This window comes from Pholis gunnellus (assembly GCF_910591455.1).
Source record: "Pholis gunnellus genome assembly, chromosome: 21".
NCBI classification, from domain to species: domain Eukaryota; kingdom Metazoa; phylum Chordata; class Actinopteri; order Perciformes; family Pholidae; genus Pholis; species Pholis gunnellus.
The window spans coordinates 10,648,449-10,667,989 of NC_136548.1; the positions used below are offsets into that span (position 1 = coordinate 10,648,449).

A 19,541-nucleotide genomic window follows, 5' to 3' on the forward strand; every position below is an offset into this window, starting at 1 on the left:
TTCTGGTTTATCTTTTTTTATGTAGACATGCTACTTGCTGTTTAACAAACTAGACAATGCAACATGAAAAACAGTAAAATATATTACAGGGAAGGATTCATTTTAATCATATTATTTTAAAGGACAAAATTCATAAATGACAAAACAAAGTGTCAAAACAAATTGAACTAGGGATACATATTTATTCAGGCCGTGTGTGTTTGTACGTGTCTGTGTGTGTTTTTCTGATGGTCGGAGCTAAATTCTGCTTCATGTCAAATCTGTTGGAATTTAATTTAACCTTTGATGGCGTCTCAAAGCCCCAGCTAAACTCAAAAGAAAATGCTCCTCCTCGTCTGGCTGATTATTAATGGCATTAAGGACACAGCGCTGACACTCAGACACATCTGGCTCAGTCCTTCTGCTCATTTCCATCTTTTCCTTTAGGTGTCCCTTAGGTATCCCATATTTTGTGTCATTTTTCTACTGACATTTGTGAAGGCAGAAAGATTTTGCACTTCTGTGGTGCAAGCAATTGCTAGGTTAGCTTATGTTAGACATTTTCATTTGCTTTGGCATTTTACGAATTATACTGTATATTCTAAAGACAGCGGAATACGCCAGCCTGTTTTGAGAACTTGAAACAAGGAGACATTTCTGATTTCCAAGTGTGTTACACGTTGGAAAAACTTGACATTTTGAAATACAAAAAAAGTAGCATAGCTTGCCAGTCAGTGACGGTTAACAGCAGTTACACTACTTTGGACTTCCTCCATCAACTTGCTTACTATAGCTGACTATATAGCAGTAGAAATATATAAAACACTGATATTTTATCATTAAAAAAGTTATTAGCAGTCACATGATATGGCCTGCCGTTTGTTTGTTACTTCTGAGAGTGTACCAGGTATAAGATCCATAGTGTTTGATAATTTAACTTAAATTTCCATTTACTTATTTCAAAGTGAGTCTGTATCACCGCAGTATGCATTCATGCTTACACAGCTGTATATATACTATTGTATTTCAGGCATTTGGCTGATGTTGTTGTCAAGAGTGACGTACAATACCACCTTGTAAATGAGACAAAGTTGCCGCAGGCAAAATTCGCAACTCTGACAAGTCAGCAGAACATTCATCCCTTTCCACACGTACACACACACACACACACACACACAAACACGCACACTCACCCATAACAGTGTCAAGCCAGTAGGGCAGTCATGCCTCGCTGGACATTGTCTACTTAATCTCTTTGTTTGTATAGATCTTTGTCACACACACACACACACACACACACACACACACACACACACACACACACACGCGTGCACCTACACACATGTATGCTCACATATGCTCACATATGCTCACTTTACTCCAGACACACTGATGTAACTCTCTCTTCTCCTTAAAACCACTTTTTATCTCTCCTCATTCACACATACACTCTTGCAGACATGCACACACAGACACACACGCACACAATTTTCTCCCAGCCAAAAGAGGCACGGCGAGGAACAACAAGGAGTAAATCAACTTTACACCTCGTGGTTTTGAAAAGGAGCAAGTGTACGCAGACAAGGACAGGGTTTACGATGGAGGGATGCTGTGGAGGGGGAAACAAAACAGTGAGGAAAGAAGAGAGAGAAAAAGTCAGACACGAAAACGTTATGCTGAGAAAAAACTTGAGAGGTTTTAAAATCTGAAATGATGTATAAAACACGTATAAAAAGATTGCTTCTCACTTGTCAATTTGCTGCCAATACACAACTGCTGCCGACTCAAGGTGCTCCGCTGTTTCCAGTATATATAATCTTACAACATCACACAGTAGTAAAGAGAAACGGGATCATGCAGACAAACTCAGTTTGCATTGCTTCTCCTTTCTATTGGTGATTTTCCCACTTTGAATGAGATTGTGATCGCTGTTCCTCACAGGAGCTGGGACCTTTGCAGATGTCAGATTAAAGGTAATATTCAGCGAACGCAGACATTTTAACATGTCAGAGCAGGAAAAGCGCAAGCGTACTTGATGAAGTTAATGATGGCTGCATCCTGCATCGTTAATGTTATTAGGTACACCTGCGTGTTTCCCGCTATGACAAGTCAAAATATCTGCTGTGAAAAGGTTGAATAGTAAAAAGACAATAAACAACACCATGTAATGGGGTCTAAACCTTTATGATGAAGGATTTGACAACTATTAAAATGTAGCACACCGTGGTCTGCACGCAATTCAGTTCCAGAGGAGGTAGCAGCTGTTTTATTGGTATTCAAAGTCAAAGAACTAAAGAGCTAGCATAAGCAAGATAGCCTCGACCAAGGAGACGCACTAATTGTGAGTCGCAGCGCAAAAAACTCCAAAGCTTTATTTAAAAACAATCATAAACTTAAAACAAACTCAGGTCATTTGAATAAATACGTGTTCATGCCAACAGCATGATCTCTCCCACTAGGTCCGTCTGAATGCACTTTTATCTTTTTCAAAGCAGCTGTCTCTCAGAGGCCCTATTTGATTGATTAAGGCTGAGTGTCAATGCAGCGTTTTTTTTGTTTTTTTTCCCCCAGAATGCCAGCGTCATGTTTCAATTACTGATGAGGAGAGAAAAATCGCTGCAACCAGTGCTACATGGACACTCTTAAACTTTGAAGCTATCCAACATGAGCACTCTGACACATGCTGCTTAAAATGAACCCCAATATAATGAACACTCATTTAGGTTTACGCTTGCTCCCCTCAAACTGCTGATGAAGGTAGACAGTCAGACAGACAGACAGAGAGATATATATAATTTGGAGATGTGATTAGAGATGTGGAAAGAAGAGCAGCTCTCTGCTGTCGCTGTGATATACAGAACATGGCGAGGTGAAGTGAGGAGAGGAATGAATGAAGAGGAGAGTCAAGGCACTATAATAGTTTGAGTCCTAATCAGACTGATACGATATGACAACCTCAGAGCCTTAGAGGCAACATAACTATTCTCTGGCTGTGTCTTTCTCCCTCTCTCACACACACACACACACACACACACCCACACACCAATATGCTGGTCATTTATGCTGAGGAGTTGGCTGTCAGGCCATGTTCACACATGCACTTCAAAAAACGTTGCTGCCTCTGCAACTCAGACATTTATAGCTGTGAGGGGGAAATAGATTATTGAACACTACAGTAAACAACTCTCCCAAGACCTGAGCAAATTATTTCGTTTGCCATTACGTGGCAAGTGATTGGCTATAAGTTACACGACGACGAACAAAGCATCACAGACTACATCACGGTGTGCTCTAACTTTATTCTGCAGCTGCCTTCAACACTGGCTTCTACTTTTGCAGGACTGCGGTACACCTCATTGTGGAAATTAGTTGTTTTTTTTATGCGATAGGGGAGTGCTGAGTCTCCTTTGCAGCATGAAGAATGACTTGCCGTGTGCTCCCCGTATAGCTCAGTCGTTGACACAAAGCCTCATCTGACCACAAGCAGGGTTTCCCCCCCCCCGCTATTGATTTCCTCGCCTCTCTCGTGATCAGCCACCTGCCTGCACAGCTGCTGCTCATTAGTTCCACAATATATATAAAAGGCAGTTTCCCCACACACTTTTGCCAGGTGGCTGCTGTTGTCGTAGTGTCTGAGAATCATTCATGTCTCTATGATACCTGTTGATGATGTCCTACCCGCTGATTCTACCCACAGTTCATGTTTCTGTCATTAAGCCTTTAACGCTCAGTGAGTAAAACAATCTTTTAACATTACCTGCCCAGCTTGTGAGTTGCTGGGGGTCCAACATGTTGGGCATGCATTGTTAAGTGGGTTGAGTTTTATCAGGCTCTCATTGAGCTATCTGGTTTTAACTGTCAGTGTTGGTCTGAAAACACAGATAATATCAATGATATGAATGATTTAAAGTGTCTGGCACAATGCCCTTAATTGTTAGGGTTGGTGACACTGGGTGGGACTGTCTAATGTCACTCCTTACACCTTTCATTTAACGCAGGATCGCTCTTTCCCTGTTCACTGTCACTTCCGACGCTATTATACGTCTGTGTTGTTGTCAGCGGGGTTCTGTTTTTTTCTATCATTCGTGAAGTAGTGTGTTTGATGATAGTCATTGTTCATAACACACATTTAAAGTACCTCAGTGTTCTCAGTGACCTGGCTCGCTTTCCCCCTTTTCTTCTTTACTGCGTTTACATCTCCCTCAGCTCCCTGTTTACCCTCAACTCCTGGCAGATTCATCTCCCTTCCATATATTTACACCCTCTTTTACTCCACTTCATTACTCGCCATAACTTCTTCTCCGTCTGTGTCCCTCTCCTCTCTCACTGACAGTCAAGGAGATATAGCTCCATGATGGCTTGTAGATTTTAAGTGCTGCGCGACAGGTGCGGTGGTAAAGTATTGTGTGAAAGCAGGTGTATGAGCGCACTATCGTGTACATTGCATATGTTTGTTGGCTTGACATTTATAGCTTTAGTGATTGTAGATTTTATCCTGTAGCCATGTAATGTTTCCCCCCAGTGGGGGTCTTTGTATTACCCACACCGCAGCATATTACACTATTATAAGTCAACATTATAGCCGGGCCACACTCGCATACAGATAGGGATCCACACCTGCAGGCTTATATAGTATGTGTATCTGTAAAGAGCAGTACAATGCATATGCACAATAAATAATCGGTCCTAATTGTTTTTCTTTTGTGTGGGCGTGCACGCGCATGTATGCTCTATATGTGATTTAATGTGTACCACAGAGTGCTTTTGCCAACAATTGATTCTCCTATTCCTCCTGTATAATTCTCTCTTGCTTTGCTGGCATGCTCAGAGCTTGCTGTTACATAAATAAATAGCTTAGGTAAAGCTTTTCTTAATACCTCGGAACAACTCTATTTTTTTTTATATCCTTCCATGTTTTTTAGCTGTTGCTTGAAGCATTAGCTGTTTTTAATTAAAGCTGGCACTGTTGGTGAAAAGTTGAACATGTTCTACAAGTATTGGGCAATGTAGTTACTCGATTACTCTTTCCTGTTTTTGCTAGTTCTGATGTTTTTTTCATACTAATCTATCGGTTATATCGTATTTGTAAGTGATGACAACTTTAATGCCCTCCTTGGTTCTGTTTCCAGAATAAGGTGAATCCTGTCAATGTGACGCCACCCATTCAAGCTGTGGACCAAGACAGAAACATACAACCTCCCTCGGACAGGCCAGGGATTCTATACTCCTTCCTCATTGGTAGGTTTACTTTCCGTTGGCTTTAGATTGGTTATCACTAGTATTGGGCAATAAGGCAACAAATACGGCCAGACAATACACATGTCTGTGCCACCAACAGATTTACCATTGTAGGCTTCAGTGTTGAAAATCAATGAGCAGGATTGCTAGGTGATAATATTGTATCTTTTGTGTGAGTAACGTGATGATGTATTTAATTTGTTGTATTAGCCCCGAAAAACAGATATTCCAGTTTATAAATAGTAGTGTTTGGTAATTGCTCTGTACAACAAAGTCATTTCAAAGAACATACTGCGCAGTTGCTTGATTTGTGGACGAAGGAGCATACCTTACAAACATCCGTAACCGCAGATATCTGGGAAATTATGCTGCCTTGTGCACAAGTGCTTGTGCTGCTGCTCATCTCACCTAAACTTGATTTCCCCACTGAGCAATGCAGCGTTCTAAAGCGCCACATATGTATGTGTATACGTGCATTCCCACCTGTGGAGAGCAGAGATGAGAAAACTGGGAGCACTAGCCGTCCTGCTCACCCCTTCTCCCCCTCTCCTCCTTTCCTGTATATTTTATACTTCCCCTCGACACCCACCAGGCAAACATATATTGATTCTTCAACCAATTACTGATGTCTCTCCCTTTCTCATACACAAACTACCCCAATGTTTGTATATTCAGTTTTTGCTCAGTTCTTACTGTTTGTGTCCTATTGTCTGCTCTCTTAGGCAAACCAGAGTCATATGCAGAATATTTCAGCTTGAACGGCACCACGGCGGAGCTCCTGATACTAAAGCCCATTGACAGAGAACTCTACCACAGATTTGATCTGGTTATCAAGGTGAGAAACACTAGGACTGCAAAAAGGGGAGGCTTAACTTGATTTTCATCCAGCATGTTTCCAATGGAAACAGCCGCCTCCCCCCCTCAATGTGCAGTGCTTTTTTTTTTTTATTGCACTTAACCCCGAAATATCCATCAAGCTGTTGATCAGCAAATCTGTAATCTTAAGTAAAGACCAGCTGCTCCTCCTCAATTTATTTATTAGGCGCTTCCTGGTTTCTGTCAATTAAAAATAGTTTACCAAGAACATATTAGGTGCCAGTAATTGTGAAGCATTAGTACTATCCCATGCTGTGTGAAGGTGTTTTTTGTCTTAATTAGGCTGGTAATTGAATTACACCACCAAGCATACATCTTGTTTGGCTCTACTGAAGTTTAAAATGCCAATATTCCTCTATAGAATGTTTTTGCTTAAGTTAAAGGTGTGCGTTTAAGAGTGTAGGGATGTTGTTTATAGAATGCATTCGGTGTACTTTTGGGATGGTAAAGCTGTTTGATCCCACATGAACTAATGAATGAGGGTAAGAGGAGGAAGAAACTCCAGGGAGCAAGCTGGCAACAACCAAGAGATGTAGATGACAGTGGCGAACAGAAATAATATGCAAACGAGAGAAAACGCATAGAAGAGTACGGATAAACAAACACAAGAACACACAGGTACACAGGCAATCAAACCGTTGTATAGTCATGTGCTTTAGGTTTCAGATTTCCATCAACTTAAATAGAGTTTGTCCTTAAGCCCCATTCAGACGGGGTCAACATTACAGGGCGAGGTTGGGAATGAACACTGTGTTCCACAGTAGTTTAACTCGTCGTTCCGGATGGCATTTTTAACCGTCGGGGAAATTACAGGATATGGCCTGTAATAGACTTTCCACACAAGGAGAAAGCCAAAAACCTTCCCAAGGGGGAGTGAGAGAGTTGAAGGGGAGATGTGAGACGAAGAAGCTGTGTGAGGTGAATCTGATTCATAACTCAGTCTCATCATAAGACATAGATGGGCTTTTATGGCTCAGCTTTTCCTAATTCCAAGGTGTCTGAAAGGTCAAATCATTTGTAGTATAGAACAACTTTTTTGTTAAGATCAGCACATTTCAGCTTGTGGCCTGCGTCAGGGTCATCATGAAACAAACAAACAACATTTACAATAGCGTAGGTATAAAGCAGAAACAGGTGCTTGAAGGTGAAGCTTTGCAGCCAAAATTAACAATTATTTTCTTCCTCCCCTTTCAGGCAGAGCAGGACAATGGCCACCCTTTGCCAGCTTTTGCCAACCTCCAAATCGAAGTTCTGGATGAAAACAACCAGGCACCCTACTTCCTGGAGACCAGTTACCATGGCTACGTAAGTGAAGCGTCACCAGTGGGATCCACCATAGCGACCACGTCCAGCCTGTCTGCCCCGCTGGCCATCGTTGCTCTGGATAACGATGTGGAGGAGGTGAGGATAAAAGCATGAAGAGCTGTCATTGACTAAAGACATCAAAATCATATCAATACTCGTGTTTTGACAAAATAAATTACCACGCTTGGTAGAAAGAATAACGCTGTAATGTTGTAAATATACGGAATAATGTTATGTAACATTGTTTACAGCATTAATATGCACATCGAGCAAAAAACCTTTGTCCAAATAAATGAGTTGAATTTTAGTGTTTTGCAGATTTGTATTCATTCTTATGTGTGTATTATGATATAGCCACATACCTGTGAGGAGTCACTTGTATGATTTGTTGCATCTACTTCCTTTGTAGCTGACATCCAATGAGATGCCTGTAGGTATCAGCTGAGGTTGTTCTTCATACCGTTACCTCCTTTTGCTGAGTTCTTTGAAGCTTCAACTGGTTGATGTTAACAAGGGCTGTGCCTTTGACAACAAACACTACTATAAATTGATTTGCTCTTAATTCCAATGCCTGTTTCCCAATGTTTTATGGCAACTTGTTAATAATTCGCTTTAGTTTGCATTCAAGACGTGCCATGGTGTAATTTTGCCAGATTTTGCGGAAATTGACCGTTTGCTCGGCCCCTGCAGAGCTCTGTCTTGTCGCGTGGCACATACGCCGTTTACGGCGGTAATACTGCCAGATTTACTCCTCAAAATGTTTTAAACAACGTGTCCTTGATTCTGGAATGATGTATTTGAAAAACCTGTTATTTCTAACAGGCGTCTTGTCGAGTTTGCCAGCTGAAATAGAAAGGAACTGGCTGTTAGCCGTCATAACATTAACAGCTCATGTTAGAGCAGACAAACATGGTGTTTATTCCATTCCTTCAGCTTTTGCTCTTTTATTTTTGCAAAATACATAAATAGACGTATGAATCAAAATGACCCAACCCTCCAAACTCTTTAGGTCTGCCATACCTTGTTACAATTGCAAAGCTATGATTGGACAATTGCTGTTTTAAGGCGGGCTTTAGCCAAAGGTCATTTGTTGTCGTATACCGTACCGGTAGATCCTTATATCCTAGCACTTTGGAACTTTCCTCAAGGTCTCACGCGTGCTAACAGAAGTAAACATGCTAATTCCTGTCTCCAACACAATTTAATCCCCAAGTAAACAAAGCCCAGCATGGTGACGGTGTTCAAACAGTATACACCTGGGAGGATCGAACCATTGAGGTGTCCATTTCGGCCCTTCTTTGTGTCCTACTTGCGCCTTGCTTGCAGTGTGTGAAGTGCCCCTATCTAACGTCTCTGAGAATCTGGATGGTAAAACCATTTCCCTCTTAAATTGCCTCTCAGTGATAATGTAAGAACTTACAGTGCTGCGGCATTGTTATCGCCGCCGCTCCCAAGAGCTTAGTTTGTTTAAGATGTAGCATAGGCGTTTTGACAAAAACAAGCTTTGGTTCATTGCTTTCTAAAAGACCCCCACAGCAGGGAATGAGCTTAGTGGGGATAATGTGCGTGTTTCAGTGTGTTCCCGAGACTCTGTGTCTGTTTGTGTGTGTGTGTGTGTGGACATTGATATACATTGACTTATTTTAAATATTGCTAACCCTGGTCTTTCCTCCAGCATTAAGTACCAACAATGATGATTAGTCCTAATTGCTTTTATGTATCATCCGTCATTTTTATTTAGGTGTGTGCATACGACTGCGTGTGTGTGTGTGTGTGTGTGTGTGTGTGTGTGTGTTTATTTATGACTCAATATCCACACTGGCTACATCGACAATATTATCAGCCCCCCTACCCTGCTGAGCCAGCCTTATCTGGAATGAGAGCTCACACACACACACACACACACACTCTCATACACATACATATACAGAGGAGGGGACTGTGTGGGGAATGTCAGAGGAGGACTTGGATGGGGATTGCCTCTCCATCACTGAGTTTAAAACACACACACACACACACACACACACACACACACACACACACACAGCCCTCTTAGGAGAATTTTTATGTCGAGCAAACCTTGGAGATGTTTTTCATTCACCCTCTCCTGTCTAAGCACTCCTTTGCTCTCAGCTGTTTTGGAAGCATTTTAATTTGTTCTTGTTTCTCCACTCCGGCTGAACTTCAATTTGGAAAATATAATAATTTCTCAAAGAGAGAGAGAGAGAGAGAAATCATTACTGCTTTCCTAAAATGTGTGTCGCTTTTGCCAGTGCTCTTTTGATTATTCACTGTATATTCATCAAGCATCCAATGTCCTACAATGTCAGTGTATTCCTTTAATTGAACCAATTAAGGTGCTTTAGCAGCCATCATTGTATCGCTGTGGTTGTACTGGGCAGCTGTCGGGTGTAAATGTGCTACAGCTTTATGTGCTCCGCTAGCAATACAGTGGGCTTTTAACAGTGCCCATCCTCGGCTAAAAAAGAAAATCTGTAATGACTTTTAATGTCTTCTCTGTTCCCCTCAACATCTTTCATTCTATCCAACAGACCAGGGACCCTCAACTCCAGCTCTCATTGGACAGCTATGCCAATGTGTTCTCTGTGTCTGCTACTGGAATCAGACGATATCTCACCCTGGTGCAGCCGCTGGACAGAGAGACACAGGACTCCTACACGTTCACGGTACTCTAGAGCCTTCGCATTATATACAATATGTATGCGGGGGGGAGAGAGAGAGAGAGAGAGAGATAAGCTTCTGAATGCATTTGAATAACTCACCTCAATTCACAGACCCTGGATAAAACCCTAGTGGTGGTCCTGGAAAGAAGACTCTTATCTTGTGAAGAGGTGCAAACAGGAGGCAAAAAAAGGAGGAAAGGAGAGATTGGAGAGAGAACAGGAGTGTGTAGGCATGAATGTCAGCAAAGCACCTGTAGCTCATCAAAGTCAGTCATGTTTCAAGCCTAATTTACCCATTTAACCAGTTAGGAGAGAGAAGTGAGGAAAAGGTGAGGGGGAGGGAAGTTGCAGGGGGTTGCTACGCTAGTGAATGAGATAAATTACACTTTTGAGAGAGCAGGAGGTTACAGTGAAAATCAACCAGCAACATAGATGGAGGGGGGAGGGGGAGAACAAAGAATGAAAGATGTGTGCATTACACGTTTACCTGCAAATCTTTAAATACGGGTTTAATTTTGCATTTGGCACTGCTTCTATACATTTGCTGAGCATGACGAGCCAGGTTTTTTTTGAATGATTGGCTCGTTTTCTGCATGCAGGCCAGTACCTCAGCAGCTCAATGCAAATGAAATAGGTGTAGAAAACAAGGCGTATTACAGTGGTTGCTGTCTCTCTGTGTTTACCTCTTTCCATGTCAGCCAAGCTTATGTTCTTTATGGTTGTGTTACTCTAGTTTACCTTATGGTAAAGCTTTACAAGCTACCTGGCGGTATATGAAGTCATTAAGATCAACCCCACCTTTACTAGCTGCAACATTGAAATAATGAACTCATTACTGCATCACTAATTGTAATCCAAGAATGTAATATACATTATTCTGGAGGGGGTAACTTCTGCATCATGAGTACTTGTACTAGTACTAATACTGTTGTACTGTATTTTTAATGCAGGACTTTCTACAACGTGGTATTGCTACTTTTACTTCCACCACTTTCTGGGTGTGCCTCACCATATGATGTACAGTATTGTTGCATTATGTACAGTAGTCTGTTACCTGCCAAGTTTCAGCCTGGTCATGCTGGCAGTGCTCGTGTATGTGTGTGTGTGTGTGTGAGAAAGCAGCATATTGTATCAGTTTATGCATCCTTGTGTGTAAACGCATCTATTTGGAAGTTAAAGATGGGGAAAGCAGAAAGCCTGGTGTATTGATTGAAAGGCAGAGGTGTACAGTAATCATCATGAAAGCCTTGCAGGAGAAATTAAACTCGAGGAGGAGGAGGAGGGGGAGAGAGGGGGAGAGAGAGAGAGGGCTATGAGACCTGGAGGATGATTTTCATTTTAAAGGACTCAATCAGCTTCTTGGCAGATGAGTTTGCGCCAGAGAAGATTGCCATCAGTGAAGAAGCTTCTATCGCGTCTGTTGATATGCACTTTGATATGCATCATTGATGGACTATTCACATGGGCACATTTCATTTGTTTTAGTTTTTTTTATGTTTGTGTGCTAAATGAATGACAGAGGAGACCAAGATCATGACTAAAACCCTGTCGGAAAGAAGTCGATTTTATTTTTCATTTTATTCTAAAGCTTATTTGGCAGCTATGCGATCTCAGACAGCCTACCTAACTTTGAGTGTTTACATTTCATCTCACTATTACTGACTATTTGCAACATTTCAGAAATGCCAAATTGCATAGTGGACCTTTGCTTTTCTTCTGTGTGTATCTAAAAAGCTAAAATTACAACTGATTTAAAAATTGACAGGGAGCATCATGTCATTTGACAGGATGAATAAGTTCTGCTCACATGAATAGCTAGATATTTTCGGAAATGTGCTTATTCGCTTAGTGCTCTCAAGAGTACTTGCCAAATTGTTGAAGAATTGAATTTGAAACTATATATAATACAAAGAAACAAGAAATGTTTGTCCAATGTTTGAGACTTTATACGATATATATTAAAGGTAGTGGGAAACGGCAATCATTGAGAGGAAATTGTGAAGGTGAAATAAAGAGAGACAGACGGCACAGATAAGTTCAAGAGTTTTCAGTTGCCCCCACAAACACTTATAAATGAACTCAAAACACGGATTTAGATTGAAAAAACACTGAACAACTCTCAAAAGAAACAAGGAAACAAACAGGCACTATCAAGATGTCAAGGGGACATATAGAGTACACAGTCCGCCCACTCCAGGATTCTCAAAAGGTAGCTTTTTCTGTAGCTCGGGTGTAACATCTTATTTATTTGCGCTTGTCATTTTTCTTCTTTTCTGTGTCCCTCCAGCTTTTAGCGTCAGACGGAGTCCAGCAGAGCATTCCGGTTACCGTGTCGATAACCGTGTTGGATGCTAACGACAACACTCCGACTTTTGCTAATGTCTCTTATAATGTCAACCTGTTTACTGATATGATGCTTGGAGAAACTGTGTTACAGGTATGCACTGCTAAACACACACAATGTATTAATTAATAACAGTTCTGATGTAGAATACTTATTACACTTCATGTGGGTGGTCAGTGTTTAGACACAGTTTGTGTGTTTGTGTTTCTCACCCAGCTGGCAGCAATCGACTCTGATGCAGGTCCCAACGGTCAGGTCACCTACCGGATCTTAGCTGGTGACCAGGGACATTTTGTTATTGGCAACGGGTAAATACATCACTTGCATTGTAATATTCTTAAAATGTTTATTTCAGATCAATACCACTTAGGTTTGTAATCTCAATATAAAGCTACCACCAGCAGCCAGTAAGCTTAGCTCAACATTAAGACTGAAAACAGGCGGAAAATGTGAACCTGGCTCTGTCCAAAGCAAAGAAAAAAACACCTAATAGCACCTCTAAAGGCCTGTCTCCAGTTTCAGATGAGGTTTTTTAAGTCATCCTTCTCACGCGCGTCTGGCAGAACGGAAAAGCTTTTAATAATAAATACAGGCTGGTTAATAGCTCACATTAAAACTCTCTTATTCTTGTGTGAACACAACCTGGAGCATAGTTTTAGTCCATTTTCTTCCATGTTAAGTGCACAGTGACTGAGTACTGCCAAAACACGTAAGATCTACACTCAGGGGCAAATTAACAAAAGGATTGTGCGGCTTGTGCAGCCGCTAAACCTATGCAAACAAGACAAAAAGAAACCGTGTTATCCTAAAAGCATCCTCAAAGGGTGAAACGCACCCCTCACTGTGCTGCTGAGCAAATAGTGCTATTTGCTCATATTTAAATTAGGTTATATGCATGCATTTAGCAGGGAGTCGTCCCCTTTCTATGCATATGAGCCTCATTGCAAAAACAGTCCGATTCACAAAGATCAGCGCTAATAGCCACATGCAGTTACAGTCAAATAAGTCTTCAGAGAGTTGGTGGTAATTGAAGCACATTCATAAGGGGTGTCCACTCAAACTCAATTATTTTGGGATGCAGTGACGGGATGCAATGACAATTTTGTAATGAAAAATAAATGAAGGAAGCTCTGCTAAATTACTTTTTGGGAAATACATGACAAATAGCGGAATTTAGATCATCTTTTGTGAATCGGTCAGTGAGACGGAGCAGATAGTTGGTGCAATTTATGGTGCGATAAGCAGCCGCAAAGCTTCCTTTGTGAATCCACTCCTCAGTTCTGTGCCTGAACACATCCTGTGTAGACACCGATGGAGGACACAAGCTGTGTAAAGATCGTGTGAAGTTCATGTACCACCTTTAATTCAGCAATTTGAATGAAGGTGTTCATAATCATATAATGAATGAACTGTTTTCGCAGCACTGGGGTTATTACTGTGGCACCAAGTGTTGAGCTCACTGTTGGGCGGAGCTACGCTTTGACTGTAGAAGGCATGGACAATGGGCCCGTATCTCAGAGAAGGTAAGAGTTTCTTTCTGTCAACTTCATCAGTCTTACTCCCATCCGTCTAGAACTGAGGCTTGAAAGGTCATCTGATTTCCAGAGCTTTCACACTCTTTGTCAGACACTCCACAGCACTCTCAAACTTTCTCTGACATTCTCTTTATCCGTTCACCCATTTCAGGTAAGCCGTTTTCAATTTTAGAGATACATCATGAATTATGTTTTTATATTGCAAAATGGCAAGGAACGAGTCTAAGGGAGGGAAATTGATAAGACAAATGTTAGAAGGAAAGAATAAAAAGGGAGAAGAGTGTCGCAGACTGAATGTTAATGAATGGTGCCTCACTGCTAGTTACCCTCTTCTTGAGAAACGGACGGAAAATTATAGGCTACTGTCTGCATTTCAGAGAAGGGACAATTTCCACAAATGCAGGCACACATGGTATCTCGAAGAAATATGACACACGGTAAAGACTCAAAATGGAATGACATCTGGCCATGTCGCATTCTAAAGGATAAGGACTGACTTGATACGGTGACATTGTTGTTATTTCTTTGATCTCCTGCCTGCTGTTTTCCGTCTCCTGCCCGTCATCTCTCCTTCATGGATTAAATCAATAAGAAGCCGTAACTTTCAGCAACTCTCAAACTCAGGCTGTTACCCAACTTCGGTTATTTCATGGCAAATGCAGCTGCCGCCATTATCTTTTTGGTCTGTGTGTATTGATTAGGTAGCAAAGTCTGCCAGAGACCTGTTCAATTTAGACATTTTTGATTTGGCAATTATCGTGCAATATCTCAGAAGAGAAGCAAAACCAGCCGTCGAACTGTTCAGCCACTGGAACATAGTTATTCTACTTTGCTCTACAGATTGTTGGAGCAGAGTTTGATTCCTTTAGTGTTTTTCACTGCGCAATGCCTCAACATAAGACGCATAGGAGAACAAGGCTATGTGCTTTTGCAGGTTGCAGAGAAAAACGGCTTTTGATGCACAATGTCCCTGTTTTTCATTTTCCTCACAGTTTTCTTGTCTTCTTACATATCTTCTAATAAAGAAACACCATAAGGGAAAAGAAAAACAAAAAAGCATGCGCAATAGACATCAATGAAAACAAAAGCCATATAAACAGTACTGCGTGAGCAACAGCCTGCTGTTTGCTGATACTCAAAGCACACTTGGGTGAAGTTCTTTGTGTTTTGCGCCTTGGAATTCTCAACAAAAGGATAAATTAAGACTGCAGTGTCCTTGCAGAAAGGACGAACAAGTCAAAGCCTTTGTTCCTCAAGTAAGAGGCACCAAACAAAAACAACACTAAGTTACAGACATACAGGAATATTTAATCACGATTTTTGTTTGAGGGAAAAGGCCCAGTACAAAATTGAGGCGACAGTTGCTTTAATTCGAGCTGTCAGCGGCCAATTTGAATCGACTCACCTGGTTACATTTTAGAATATGGGAAAGCTGTATGAATGTTTTGCATATGTCAGTGTGTTTATCAGCCGGTACCTCCCCTGTGAGCATTTCCATGCCTAAATGTAACTTCAATTTTTCAGACTTGCAATGCCAATGCTAAGCTGACCTTAATGAACGAGTACTGACAAAGGCAGTCTGGTTATAAGAGTAGGCATTGCACTGCTGTAACAGTGTCGGACTCACAATGGACAGTTTCAAAAAAGAAATGATGCCGCAGAATCAAACATATTCTTCTTTATGCCACGTATTCTTGTTCCTAGCGCCTACACATCTATTTTACCCACAATACAACTCGACCACGGGCGGTTTGGTTGGAGATTCAGGTATGTTATGCTCGTAATGGCTAATGTAACCGTGAGCCGTAAATGCCATACCTTTTTAAGTAGAGGTGAGGAGTGGAATACAGAAGTCTGGTAACTCCAATTTTCAAACTTGTACTCAAAAGTCACTTGCCGGTGTCCCCAAAATGTTATCCGATTCAAGCTCTCTAATTTTCACTCACACATGGAGACGAAAGCTCGCAGTGTAAAACCTGGCTCTTTGGATCCTTTGGATCAGCCCTGGGACATCTCTAATGGAAGCTAATAATGAAATGCTCTGACACCTCTCAGCATTTCCAACACTCAAAACTCAAAGCTCCATCAGTTGACTTGTGGTTTTTCCTCAGATTTACCCCACATTAATTAATCTACTGTGTCTAATAAATCCAGTTTCACAAAACAGATAGTGTGTAAATTATTGTCATGGCTTACTTTTAGTATATCTTTATTAGATAATGATGTATTCATCACAAATGCAATGTATTGCTCTCTCCAACAATGTTTGTCAGTCATAAAAAACTGAAATTGTCTCCCCTCTCGTACAAGGCTCCAGCTGTGTAGTTGCCAAATCAATACAGAATGTGAACCACAACAGATTGAGGTGGTTCCAGTGATTGGCCCACAGATTGTCCCCAAATTTCCCCAGACCCTCAGTTTATCTCAGCAGAAAACATAACCCGCATAGCAAATCAATATCCATCTCTGCTACCTGATTTGTAAAAACTATGGGTCAAGACCTTAAAATGAGCCGTGTGTCCTCTTCCTGGCGGCAACCAACAAGACATGAGCGACAGCCTTTTTAAATGACTTTGGATCTTAGCTTGTGAGTACATCTGCATGTTACAGGGCTGGGACTGAAGAAGAAGAACGCTGGAGATACATGTTTCATTCAGATAAGAAGTGCTTTTCCATGGCCTACATAGATGCACCCCAGAATACTGGAAACTGCCAATGCTTGGGGGTCTCATTTATACTTTCATCAAACTGTAGGCTAAGAGAGAAAGCGGGCACCACCAGAGAGAATAGATAAGACAGGATAAGATTTTAGATAAATAGCTAGATAGAGGTCAAGATAAATAAGCCATTTTGCACTTAGGAAAATATGGAGTTGGTAGGAAATCGTTGTTTTGCAAGTTGCAAGCAGTGTTGTGCAAGTAAAGAAACAATCAACTACACGATACATATTACTCTTAGTGGCCCAGGTCTTTCAAAGGCCCTTTAAATAACTCAAAATCCATGACACTCACAGGACACTTGTGCTGAAATAGGAAATAAAACTGGTTCAACAAGCAGCCAGCCGACAGTTTGGAAGTACAGTAATACTAACTATTAATGTTTATTATTTTTATTCCCATAAACGACTAGCCATAAAGCCTGCTGCTGCACTTTAGAAATACCAGGTTCCTGATTATCGACTTACCATTAGCTAACGTTAACTACAACAACAAAAGAGTCTAAATAAGACTTTGCATTTACCCAGATACACACTTTCCCTCTTTTGATTGGCTGATTGTGTCCCCGCACCTCCAGTCGTGGGCCAAGCTAATCACGCAGTCCTCTGCATTCAGTCTACCACTGAAGGCAGAGTTACCAAATCCTCCATCAAACTCCTGTTGAGACGGCGAACAAACTGGATTTGTAACTGTAATGTAATTATTCAATTTAAAATTGCTCTATTACACACAAACAAAATCTGCATTGCTGAAAGGCTTTTAACTAAGTAAGAGATTATTGCCCAACCCTGGCCCCAGTAGATCACGAGCTTGGCACTGAAGCCTCAAGTCAACACCAAGTCCTCGTGTTGCAGGAACAAATGACTCATTGCATGAACTTCACCAAGTGTAATCCAACATGTATGTCAACAGATCAATAGCAGTGGTAGTAATATTAGACGTAGGGGTAATAATGGTGCCACTTCTACTACCGTTGAGAAACCATTGCAGTTAACAGTAATCATGTTGATGGTTTTATTACCAGCAGAAACATTAGGCTGCCGCTTGCCAACCAGTCAGTTCATGTATTGAGCATTTGTTGTGCAACTTCATGTTTGTATGAACATACGTGTGTGGGTGTGTGTTTGTACTGCACAAGTAGAAACGGTTTTATGTAGCCATGGCTATGAAATGCATAATGCATAGAGTCTGTCTACCATTGGTAGACAAAAAGAGTTTTAATATGGAAAAAGAGGGCAAAAAATAGCTACAGTAGAAAGCACGACTGAATAATCTCCAGTCCCTCAGTCGTTTTTCATCAATAATGCCATCTGAATTGTAGTAAAAAAAACAGGTTTTCTCCCTCTCTGGTAGCTTACATTTTTCCAGCCTTTATCTTTTTATTTATTTATTGTTGTGAACGTAAACAGATTTTATGGGCTATTGTGTAGACCCGAGGTTCTTTGGCTTTTTCAGTCGATGATCCAGTTTTAGTGGAGTTAATCTCTCCCTGCTGAAACCAGCTCTCTCGCCAAGTAGCAACACAAACTAAATCCCTGCAGTTTCTTACCCTGAAATTCAGGGTGAGTAAAACCAAGCATCGCTCATGTCATGTGTGGGCGAAACTTGGAAATGGGAGTAATTGCGCCTTTTCCAACCAGCTAATTAAGATGTGTTACTTACTAAGGACCAATTTAATAAAAAAAATGTAAGGGTGGAATTTTACTATCTGCTACACTCTTTCTTCCTAATGTGACATTTTCATCCAGATGATGTTCAGTGAGTCACTCTTATTTTCATGTGAGCCAGCATCAGACCTCAAGACATTCAATATGTCTAAACCCATAAACCTCACTGACACGCTGGCGGGCCATTCAATGCAAACTCCTGCTGTGCAGCCAAACACTGTCTCAAACTCAAACCTTTTATTTTGAATTCAAGAAGTGATCCAGAAATCTTCTAAGATACCAAATATGGCTGAATAAGTTTGGGAAATGCGTACCGGTAAATATTAAGGCTAGTAAATTCCCATGTGATGGCCATTACTACAAAAAACAATATGTCTTAAATATTAAACAACATTTTAACATATAGCCTCAAAGGAAAAAGTATGAACAAGCTGATAAAGTATACACAGTTTAGCCCACACTGATACTGAGTGGAATAGGATTATTTTCCTAAATCCCAGCTCTCTTGAATCCTGTTCCTTTGGGAAGGTTGTGTCCAGGATCAAACTACATGACTGAATTATCTGAGATAATTGGTGAAGCAGATGTCAAGCCAGTTTCCAGATGCCAGTTGGGTCTTAGTTTAATTTGCAGTTAGCGTGTTGTTATCTCAATTATGTAAGGCAGTCAATTTGCTCGGGGGCTGAAAAATGAGGTTTGACATGACAACTTTGAGCGAGATAATCAAATATTTCAGAAAGAACAACTGACACCACGGACACAAGCTGTTTACAGCGCTGGAAATAAGCAGCTCTGTCAACTGCGGGTCATTAAGGTAACAATGTTGTTTTTTTTAAATACATGTTTATAAAAGAAATCAGTGAATACAGCTTTTTGAACAGCCAAAGCTATTTATCACAGGGGAAGTAAACACGAATTCTACAAAGTGAAACAATCTACTCTCAGAAAGTGCTCCAAATACATTTCCCCTTGGTGTCATGGACTTGTAAATCATAAACTCTAATTAACTTCTCTCTGTTAATTCACTTGTAAGCCTATTTCCACTTCTTATATAAAACCTTATATCTATAATTCCCTCTTGAAACATTTTTATTCAAATTCCCTTTACTGTTAAAGACATTCTGAATCCGTATTTCATAAACTGTTGGTTTATTTTGCCTCGATCAACAACTGTACGTGTAAATGCAGTCCTAGAC

The 19,541-nt window shown here is 40.9% G+C and overlaps 1 protein-coding gene across 1 annotated transcript in view; it reads left to right on the forward strand.

Annotated features, from left to right (window-relative positions):
- Positions 1–19,541, forward strand: part of LOC306713040 (protocadherin-15-like) — a gene marked incomplete at both ends in the record, with an annotated part of 117,010 nt that overhangs the window by 26,250 nt on the left and 71,219 nt on the right. The window contains 8 exons of the mRNA XM_079182578.1: positions 5,109–5,217; positions 5,940–6,052; positions 7,288–7,494; positions 7,808–7,828; positions 9,951–10,085; positions 12,370–12,519; positions 12,643–12,734; positions 13,848–13,949. Coding sequence (XP_079038704.1) covers positions 5,109–5,217; positions 5,940–6,052; positions 7,288–7,494; positions 7,808–7,828; positions 9,951–10,085; positions 12,370–12,519; positions 12,643–12,734; positions 13,848–13,949 — 929 coding nt within the window. The remainder of the gene's footprint in view (positions 1–5,108; positions 5,218–5,939; positions 6,053–7,287; positions 7,495–7,807; positions 7,829–9,950; positions 10,086–12,369; positions 12,520–12,642; positions 12,735–13,847; positions 13,950–19,541) is intronic.